Genomic DNA, 10,905 nt, shown 5'->3' with positions numbered 1-10,905 from the left:
CTTCCGGGAGCCTCGCCCACTTTCCAAAGAAAAAGAAATCCTAGGAAGAAAAATACTCCCATTCTGGGAGGGCGGGACGAACGGCGTCCGGGGAACCGTTCACTTCCACAACTTTATTGAATATGAAAAGTTCTGATGTGATTTAAAAAAATGCAAGGACATGAGGTTCACGCCAAGAGCCTGACATTCTGAGCACGGTGGCCTGAGAATAGCCCCCCTTCTGCGGTCAGCCAGGGGTCAGAGCGCGCCCAGCCACCCGAACCGCCCGGCTCCAAGGCGGGCAGGGCTACACCCTCCAGGCCGTGTCCTCCGCAGTCTCTGGGGTGCGCGAGGCCCTGGCCGCTCGAAGGCCCGACCCTGGCTCAGGAGCTATGTTTCTGCCTCTTCCAAAACCTCTTGACGTCACTGTGCCCTGCCGGAGTCACCACCATGAGCCGCTTGGCCGTGTTCTCGAAGACCAGCACACCCAGCTCCCGGGCGTGCGACAGCAGCAGCTCAAAGTCCACCTGAGACAGGAACTGGTTGTAGAGGACGCCTGGGACCCCGGGAACATGCCGAGAGATGAGGGGGGCAGAGGGGAGGGGGGGAGAGAGACAGAGAGCAGGTGAAACAGCAAGCAACACAATTACCAGCCAAAGCCGCGGATGACACCAGGCACAGAGCTCGGTGTTTGGCACATAGTAAGTGCTCAGTAAGTAATTTAAAAAATGCTTGTTGACAGATCCATTCATTCCCACTCCCTGGCTTTTGAGTAGTTTTAATAGCACTTTGACATTCAGCGTCTCACCTACATTAAATTTTTTGATAAAATCCTGTGAGGTTAAGCACTACAGCTATTAGGCTCATTTTACAAAGCGGAAAAACGAAGCAGAGGGAGATACATTAGGTGATGAGCCAGTCAAGAGGGCAGCTTTGAAAAGGCACTGGATTTGGAAACCCAGGACCCTAAATTCTAATCCCAGCTGTCACTGCCTGTGACCTTAAGCAAGTCACTTCCACTCTTTAATGCCGTTTTCTCATTTGTAAAATGAGAAGGTTGGACTAGGCAGCCTCTACCATCTCTTCCAATTCCAAATCTATGACACTGTTAAGTATCTGAGTTGACTGGAAGCTGGGTCTTCCAGGCTCTAAATCCAGCCTTCCATCCTCTTTGACATTTATATAGACTTATTTGTCACCCACTCTGTAAATTCTTCATGGCAACTTAATTTAAATTTTTAAAAATAGCATCACTAAGAACCATGCTTGGGTACTGCCTCCTCACAAAGCCTAATGTCAACTACTCAGGGACTCTCTTTAACACCAGTGACAGTCAAATGCAATAAAAAAAAAAAGGACCTACAACAAAAAGAGACCAATAAATGGTACTGTGACAAACCAGATAGAATAAAAGTTTGGAATTAGGGAATCTGAATTCTAGCCTTGGCTCTGCTCCTAACTAAATGTCACAAGATGAAGAAGAGGGAGATAAAAGTCAAATGGATGAAATTAGAGTCTAATAGAACAAAAACTGTTATGCCAAAGAGTCAACTGCCAACTGAATGCTACCAGCTACTTACCCTCAGAGAATCGAAGCCGGTCTCTCTCCAACTCCCAGAGTCGGATTTGATCTGTGATGGTGGGGGGCAGTACAGGGGTCTATAAGGAATTGGAGTAGCTATGAGAAACTTCAGCTGGGGCTGAACATTGCCTTTAGTCTGTTTGCCAAGACAAATCCCTCCTCCCATTCCTTTGCTCCCCTCCCACTATCCAAACACCTGCCCCAACTCAGGACCTGTTTCAGCATCACTGGATGTGCTCTTGTCTTCAGGAAATGAATGATCTGAAGAAAGACAAGAGGATAGTTTTAAGGCCACAGCAGGAGGGTAAGAAAATTCTGGCCATCTTGAAATCTATAACCTGCTTCTATTGAAACATTAATTTGTTCTTTTTTTCCCCACACACCACAGGCAACTTAACATCCATGCCTATCGTCACCACTACCTATAACCCTGTCTGTTCCCATCCAGCTGCTGAGTTACTACTCTTATTGAACACATTTATCATTTCTTCCCCAATGTCTACATTCTCTGATATTTATATTCTATTGTCTCTCCCCACCCCACCCCTCAACGTCTGGCCCCATTTGACAGTAATGGCTTTCACCATTCACCTTCCCAGCTACCCTCCTGAACCACCTGCCATGTTCCCATCTCTACCTCACACAAATAAAACCTGACCTGTTTGTTGACAAATTCCATCACTCCATTTCCCTATCACGCTCACCCCCACTACCTTCAGTCCTCCTGGTTTATCCACCTGTTGACAATACCTGCTGGGCTGTGATACCATTAGCAATGGCCTGCTGCACACTCTCCCGAGTGACCTGGGCTACCACCATATTGGGGAATCGATAGAGCATCTCAGAAAATAGGGCAATGAGTGCAATCTGAAGTTCTGACTCTATCTCCAAAGAAAAAACAAAAGACCAAAGATGCTTCAGTTCCTCCTCCAACACCCCCCTTCCCTTATCTCCTTCCTTCTTCTAATACCCTCCCTAACAACCAATTTTCATCATCATCCCTCCAACCTCACCAGTGTAGGCATACAGTCGGTAGTTGGTTTCTACAACAATGAAGCCCGGCTGATGAGCAGTGCCTCCAGCACCAGTAACACCTGATGACAAGTTGATAGCCAATCGGGTTGGATAGTAACGTCGAGACTTTCTCTAGGAAGCATGGAAGAGGGAGGGCCATTTAATGCTGTTTGGCCCTTCCATCCTGGGGCCCAGGTACCTAAGTCTAGTCTTCAGTTCCTTGCTCTCCATCCCCATTCCCCTTTAATTGAAGCAATTAGGTGGCATAGTGGAGAGAGGGCTAGAACTGGAGTCAGGTTGTATATCATATCTTGATCTGGTCCTCTGAACACCACCCCAATTCTAGTCAGTAGAGTAAGTAAGTTTATAAATAGCCACTTTACAAAGGGGCAATAGTGGAAAATGAGATTGCGAAAAGGAACCTGGAAGTCACATACAAACAATCCCAAAGATCAAAGGAGCATAATTTACAAATCGTATAGTATTAACCAAAATTCATACCCTGACAATATGTGCTGAATCAGGGGAAGCTATCTAGGTGCTACTGTCAGGGTTCTGGTCCCAGACAAATTCCAGACCTCCATAGTTTCAGACCAGCAGAACATCAAAAGGTGCTGACAACTTTGGGATACTGTGGACATGTCAACTTTGAAGTTTTAGTGATAACTTTGAAATTATTTAGATACATTAATGAACCAACCCCAAGGTGGTACAGATAGTAGGTTAGTCTGTCCCCGCTAAAACATGTAAAAATGACACCATAAACTCCTGCTCCACCCAAACACTCTTCCATCTCCATCAGGTCCATGCTGCTGAGGGCTCCCAACTCTAATCCATGTTTACTTGGGTGAAACTCTCTGCCTCTTACTTCCCCAACCATTTTTTTATCTCCCCAACTTTTTCTCTGAACTGCCTGCCTTACTTTATCATTCCATCCCCTGTTCCCACACTGCCTCACTGAGTATCCCTCCTCACTTTTCACCACTTGTCTCTGTATTTTCTGTGTTGTGTGCCATCATACCCTTTGTGGTTAATAAAGTGTGACTGCCATCCCGTTTACCACTGCCATTGTGGTCTTACCCAGTGAGTACCCAAAGAATTAGGCATGGTTGCTCCCACTGCATAATTTCACAATTTCATAAATTAATTATCAATTCAGGAAGACACAAGTTAAATCCAGCCTCAGGCACTTAGTAGTCTGGGCAAGTCAATTAACCTATGTCTGTTTCAATTTCAATTGCAAAACAATAACATCTACCTCCAGGGTTATCATGAGGACCAAATGAGACAATATTACAAATCATTTAGCACAGTACCTGGCACAGAGTAGGCATTTAATAAATATATATGAGAACTCATACCTTCCTTTGGAACACCAGCCCAAACTCTCGTAGATGTTGCAAAAAGTTAAGAAGGGAATCACTCATACCCTCTACAGAATAATCCTAGGATAAAGAGGTGGCAAGGGTTGGCTGAGATGTCCAAATGTCTTTCTCCTTTCCAACTCCCCTTTCCTCTATTTCACCCTCTTCTGCTTATTTCCCCAAATCATTTTTCTCTCCATGTTTTGCTGTTTTGCCTCCACAATCCTCAACATCTCTTTCAATGCTGTCGCTCCTACCCCCACCCACCCAACACCTTCTATCCACAATACTACCTTCTAGCTCCCTGCTAACCTTTCCAAGAGTAGAGAAGCTGAGCTGGAAGAGGAAGGACAGGATCTCAACCAGGTCCATGCCCCGGCTCTTAGGGAAAAACAGACACAGGGGAGAAGTCAAAAGAGTACAGGGGAGCAGCTGGTACCTACACTGGAGGAGTGACCTCAGCAACTGCTCAGCCTCCTTACCTGGGCAGTCTGCAAATACTGCAGCATAAAATACCAAAGCTGGGCAGGTGTGTCTAGCAGCAAGAACTGGAAGCCAGCAGAGGTAATACAGGGTGGCTCTCCAGGCTCAGAACTAGGCATATACAAGGTCATTGGGGAGAAAAAGAAAAAAGAAGAGCATCAATCTCATTGATCTTCCCACCCTGGGTTCTTCACTTACAGCTTCCTCAGATACTTCTAATGTTCTTTCACCTAGTTTCCCCCCTTTCCCATGGTTTTTCCCTGGGAAACCCTCTTTACTCTCCACCCTCACATCAACAAGGACCCACAGGAAAAAAGGGAAGGCGGGGAGCCCCACAGGCCCCTGGCCTCACCTCTTCATGAGCCCGGCCTGGCTGAGTAGCTGGGCCAGGTCCTGGCTGACGGCCGCACTTGGGGAGCCAACCATGAAGTGCAGGATCACCTGAGGGATGGGGAAGCCTGAGTCTCATCCAGGTGGAGCAGGGGACAGAGGAGCTTCTATAGAAGGCTAGGAGGCATTTAAGGGGAACATACAGACCTTGAGATAAACAAGTTTGAGGGAATCTCTGGGAACACAAGGACTATGCCCTTGGGAATCTTACCTCCCATCTTTCCTCTGCATACTTGTCCAGTGATGGAACATCCCTGGCATGTTTGTCTGGGCCAAGCTGACTTGTGTCATCTGACCAAGCCTTCCCCCTATGGCCAAATGGGTCTAGAGTAAAAATATGTTTCCTCTCCCTCTATCCCCTATACCACCTGCATCTTCCCTCCTCCTTATCAGCTAAGAGCATGACATTTTTCACTCTAGAATAAGCCATATCTCAGGCTAACCTATCCAATAAAGCAAGGGAGATTTACAAAAACTGTGGAATCACAAGAAGTACTTTGGGGAGCCCTTCCTCCATCCTCATTCCTATGGATAGTATTTTATACCAAAGAAAGATGACATACCCTCCCAGGAGAGCAACACGAAGATTCTGTCTGAAGACAGGGTTGAGGATAAGGCCCTGAAGGCCACCAGGGAGCAACTGGGTGTGCCAGATACGGAGACCACTCAACAGTCCTGTGCTTTCTTCTTGGGCTCTAAAAAGGCAGCAGTGAAGTGACACAGAAGACATGAGTTTTTTGGGACCTGAGAAGAGGGAACACAGAAGGTCCTAGAGGAATGTGAGGAGGGCAGGGAGACTCACTTGCTAAATTCCTTCTTCACCCACAGAGCTACAGCTGCTTGGGGCAATGGCTGCTCCAAAAACAACATCCGCATCACCCAGTTCTTAGCCAAGGATGGGAGCTCCCTATAGGAGGCAGGATAAAGATATGAGGCATTAACATGATAATTCATCTTCCAACTATTTCTCTGCTACCAATGGTCTCTCCAATGTACTACATTCAAAACACCATCTCAGATAGTATCCTGGCCTTTTGGAGTAAGCCCTTCTCCCATCCTAATTTATCAACAAGGTTGACTGGCATTTCAATCTCTCTCATGGTGATTCAGGTTCAGCCTCTGAGTCCTTCACTATTAGTAGTTTCTGAGTTCCTGCCACAAAGAGGGTCTCTCTCACCTAAAGACAGCCAGGCAGGTGGCTGGGTGACCATAAAGTCGGTCTAGTACTCCAGGACTCAAACCCCTCAAAAACTCCTGCAGATTGCGGCACTGTAGCTGTCCCCGGTTCAGCCCAGTCCGAGGTGGAGTCCCCTCCATCATCTGAGGAGAGAGGAGAAATATATGATTCATCTTTGCACACCAAAAATGTCAACAACCAACAGATCACCTTTCTCAACCTAGCATTCAAACATCATTTCCATCCTCTCCCATATTATTCTCCTTTCCACATCAACCCATATTTCTGCTAGATCTAACTTTCATCCACTTGTCTTCCTCACCAGTATCTGTCTTCTTATCCCATATTTTAGTAGACTGTACTATTTCTGACTGTTCTGAGACAAAAAATTGAGTGATATGATATGATATAATGTAACATGAAAGGCAGTAGACAGATAATAGGTTTGAATACATACCTAATTAGATTGTGACCTTTGGCAAATCACTTCAATTTCTTCATCTATAAATAGGTACAAGAATACCTGCCCTATACACTTCTCAGGAATGTTTTTATGATGATGTGAAATATGTGTAAAACAGTTATTTACGTTTTTGTTGCTGTTTGTTGTTCAGTCGTGTCCAACTCTTCATGACCCCATTTATGGTTTTCTTGTAAAAGACACTCGAGTGCTTTGCATTTCCTTCTCCAGCTCATTTTACAGATGAGGAAACTGAGGTAAACAAGGTTAAGTGACTGCCCAGGGTCACACAGCTAGCTAGTAGCAGATATAACATTATCATACAGGTCTCCCAACTCCCAGCAAAGTTCTGCTTCAAGACATTACCTCTCCCACTGCATTATGGTCTTAGAAAGTCATGATGAAAGAATGCTAGACTTGGGGGCAGCTAGGTGGTGCAGTGAGTAAGAGTGCCAGTCTAAGAGTCAGGAGGACCCAGGATCAGTTCCGACCTCAGATACTTAACACCCATACAAAAAAAAAACCCAGTAGTGTAACCTTGAGCAAGTTACTTAACCCCAACTGCTTTCAGAAAAAAAATAAAAAAGAATGCTACATTTGAAATCTGAGAGCTCAGAATTCACATCCTAGCTCTTACTGTAAGGCCTTTGACAAGTCACTTCACCTCTTTTTCCTCATGTATAGAAAGAGCAAATTTAACCAATTTTCCTGATCCAGAGATCCTGATCCTATGACCTGAATCTGAATCCCAGTTTTGCCACTTAACAAATACCCAGGTGACCATGGTGGAACAACTTCTGAAGTCACTAAAATTTCATTCTTTCTGAGATTACCTCCAATTTACCTTGTATATATCTTATCTGTACATAGTTATTTACATGTTATCTCCTCCATTACCGTGTTTCCCGGATAATAAGGCCTATCCCGAAAATAAGCCCTCCCCTTACTGTGTAAGATTCCTCTAAAATAAGCCCTCCCTGGAAAATAAGCCCTATTGAGATTGCTACTGTAGTGAAGGTGATCCCCTGCGCTACACGCTGCATTACCGTACCCTCTGTATACACCGTCCCCGTCCCCATCCCCCCCCCCCCATGAAACGCTCGCCGCACTCCGAGCTGCATCCAATCAGAGCTGCAGCAGTGAGCCCGTCATCCCGTTCTTCCCCAGTGATTTGCTTGCTGGCGCCATTGAGAGCAGTGCCATGGAGGAGAGCTGAGGCAGGACAACATAAGCCCTCCCCTGAAAATAAGCCCTCTGGTGTTTTTCTTTCCAAAAAAATTTAATAAGACAGTGTCTTATTATCGGGGAAACACAGTAGATTGTGAGTCCCTAGAGAGTAGGGACTGGATTTTTACTTGAGGGTAGGGTTTTTCGCCTTTCTTTGTATGCCCAGTACTTGAGACACTGCCTGGTGTATATACCCTTAATAAATGATTGTTAACTGACTATAAGTGAGAGATTTAGACTAAATGATCGCTAACATTACTTTCAAGTCTAAATTCTATTATTTTATACTACCACACATCTCATCTCTTTCCCTAAAATTCAAATCCTTCTATTTAGTCTCTCAAGGTCCTTTCTCCTCAAAAGAGGGCGACCATACCCCGCTCCCTCAACTGGATTAAATTCTTGGGTTCAAATTCCATTTCAGCCAGCTACTAGAAATAAAATGCTGTTTTATCTGTAAAATGGAGATAGTGATACCTGTCCTGTGAACCTTAAAGCCCTTTGAGGAGAAGCAACACCGGAAAGTGGAATCAGCACTGGCATTGACCTCAAGTGATACTTGCTAGCTGTGTGACTGACCAAGTTCTCCTCTCTAACACTCAGGAAAAAAAGGGATAATGTGATTCTTGCATTCTCAGGAAGAAACGTGAGGAAAGCATTTCACAAACCTCACAGCACTACAGAATTATTGATTAGAGAGTGCAACACAACGATGCCTCCCCCTGCACAGGTGTGTATCACAAACACATTACATACATCTCTAGATACTACACACACCACAGTCACTAGACACTCCACACCTTACACACATCACTACACATACAACACACTATGCACATTACACACTACACACATCACACCCGAAACAATTACATATAGCGCTACACAGACAACACATTACATGTATTATCACATCTTATGCAAATTATCACACTACACAAATCACTTTGCACGCAACATACTATACACATTACACACATCACTACAGATTATACACATTACACGTATACTGCACAACACATTATACACACTACACACATCACTACTCTCACGTATCACACAATATACACTTTACATAACACTCTACACACCACACACAGTATATACACACCACACATCACCATGCACTGCTCACCACACACTACACACAACACTCTACACACATTATACACACCACACACATACACCACACTACATACATGGGGGCGCGCACACGCACACACTACACACAACACCCTACACAAATCATACACACCACACACACACACCCCACTACATACATGGGACGCGCGCGCACACACACAATCTTCGGATTTCTCCGGGTCTTCTCCCTCTCTCCCCCTTTCTCGCCGTTGCCGTCGCCCACACTCACCCCGGCCTCGGCCTTGCGTCCTCTTCCGCACCCTCGCCGCCAGCCCCGGAGCTCCGGCTTGGGGGGACTGGAGGAACTCAGGTAGAAGAAGGGAAGGGAGTGAAGCCTCCAGGACTGACTGAAGGGAGCTCACGAATGGGTAGTTGGTGCTGGGAGGAGGGGCGAGAGGGAGGGAGAACGGGGCTGCAAAGCAAGCTGGGAATCGGAGTCCACGCCTTGGCCCGCTCTTTCCTTAAAGGGTAGCGAGGTCTCCTCAGACCACAACTCCCAGCGGGCCCCTCGACAGGATGGGGTGGGGATCTCGAGCGACCAGGCATTGGGAGTTTCGGCTAGGAAACCGTAGGAAGATTATTTTAGTTCCGATGCTCTATTCGTCCCAGTCTTTTAGTACCACCCTGGACAGTATCTTTCACTCTAGGTCAGTTCTAATTCTTAGAGTTAGAATAAAATTTAACAAAATCAGATCTTCTTTTCTATACCTTTCACTCTGGTACAAGCATTTTGGGGCCAAACATAACAATCCTTTCAAATAATTGACAGCTATCATGTTCTCCCCAGCCACCCACCCACAACCCTCCCACTCCCTCAGCTTTCTCTTTTCCTGGGTAAATACTCTCATTTCCTTCAACTGACCCTCTCAGGGCATGACCTCAAGGTCCTTGGCCATCCTGGTTATTCTCCTCTGGATGCTCTTCAGTATCTCAATGGCCTTCCTAAGCTGCGGTGACCAGAACAAATCCAGTACCCCAGATGGGATATAACAGGGCTCCTTGTTCCTGGAAGCTCTGTGTCTTAATATATCCCAGGAGAGCATAAGCTTTTCTTGGTTTATTGTATCACACTTGACCTATATGGAGTTTGCAATTCACTATCCTCCCTTACCTTCTTTTTCCTGTTGAATGACTAAGCCATTGTACTTGTGAAACTGACCGTGGGAATCTAAATGAAATCATTTATATCTGTCAGATTTCATCCTATTGGTGATCCATTCAATTTTGTCTATCAAAATAATTTTAGGGGCAGCTGTGTGGTGCAGTGAGTAGAGCACCAGCTCTGGATTCAGCAGGACCTAAGTTCAAATGCGGCCTCAGACACTTAACACTTACTAGCCATGTGACCTTGGTCAAGTCAACCCCAATTGTCCAGCCTTACCCCGCCCCCGCAAAATAATAATAATAATAATTTTAGGTTTTGAATCTGTCATTTATTATTAGTCAACTCTTCCAAATTTGTACCATCTGAAAGTTTCAAATGACTTCTACTTAAAACAAATTATTGATGATAGATAGATATAGATAGGAGAGAGAGAGAAAGAGGTCTTAGGACACAGTCCTGTAGCACATTACTGAGAGACCTCTCCTCAGATAGCTCTGATTGCATTAATCCATACTCCCTGTCTGCTATGGGACAGCTAGGTAGTACAGTGGATACAGTGCAAAACCTGGAGTCAGGAAGACTGCTCTTCCTGAGTTCAAATCCAGCCTCACACATTTAATACTAGGTATGTGACCCTGAGCAAGTTACACCATTACTCTGATCTACCAGTCTAGAAACCTGTCCGGTAAGCTAGCATTTGTATAAAATGCTTCAAGATTTACAAAGCATTTTACATGTATTTGATTCTAACAACAACCCTGTGAGGTAGATGCTATTATTATCCCCATTTTACAGATGAAAAAAACTGAGGCAAAGGTTAAGTGACTTGCCTGGCATCATATAGCTAATAAATGTCTGAGGCAGAATTTGAACTCAGGTTTTCCTTAACTGGGAGTCCAAAACTCTATCAACCACACTAAGAGCTGTCCCTATCAAAAAAGCAAATGAAAACATTTTGGCATAACTTCTTTATGAAGCAAA

At 45.1% G+C, this 10,905-nt stretch overlaps 1 protein-coding gene across 4 annotated transcripts; it reads right to left on the bottom strand.

Moving 5' to 3' along the window:
* Window positions 1-47: 47 nt before the first annotated feature.
* Window positions 48-9,214, bottom strand: GTF2H4 (general transcription factor IIH subunit 4). Of its 4 annotated transcripts, XM_069073213.1 has the most exons (15): window positions 9,049-9,212; window positions 6,579-6,701; window positions 5,990-6,132; window positions 5,615-5,719; window positions 5,376-5,507; window positions 5,024-5,120; window positions 4,775-4,863; window positions 4,422-4,533; window positions 4,252-4,320; window positions 3,937-4,020; window positions 2,575-2,707; window positions 2,312-2,442; window positions 1,775-1,822; window positions 1,560-1,638; window positions 48-535 (listed from the first exon to the last, which is right to left on the bottom strand). In XM_069073213.1, the coding sequence occupies exons 3-15, from the start codon at window positions 6,130-6,132 to the stop codon at window positions 363-365; spliced, it is 1,395 nt and encodes a 464-aa protein (XP_068929314.1). In that variant the 5' UTR covers window positions 6,579-6,701; window positions 9,049-9,212; the 3' UTR covers window positions 48-362. The 4 variants fall into 4 exon arrangements, with proteins under 4 accessions (XP_068929314.1, XP_068929317.1, XP_068929313.1 ...); XM_069073216.1 differs by lacking the exon at window positions 5,615-5,719 and having other exon boundaries at window positions 5,376-5,556; window positions 9,049-9,214; XM_069073212.1 differs by lacking the exon at window positions 6,579-6,701.
* Window positions 9,215-10,905: the final 1,691 nt, after the last annotated feature.

This window comes from Petaurus breviceps, unplaced genomic scaffold (assembly GCF_028583685.1).
Source record: "Petaurus breviceps papuanus isolate PSGF00001 unplaced genomic scaffold, PetGlider_PUasm1.0 90865, whole genome shotgun sequence".
Classification (NCBI taxonomy): Eukaryota; Metazoa; Chordata; class Mammalia; order Diprotodontia; family Petauridae; genus Petaurus; species Petaurus breviceps.
This window is presented reverse-complemented; position numbering and strand designations above follow the sequence as displayed.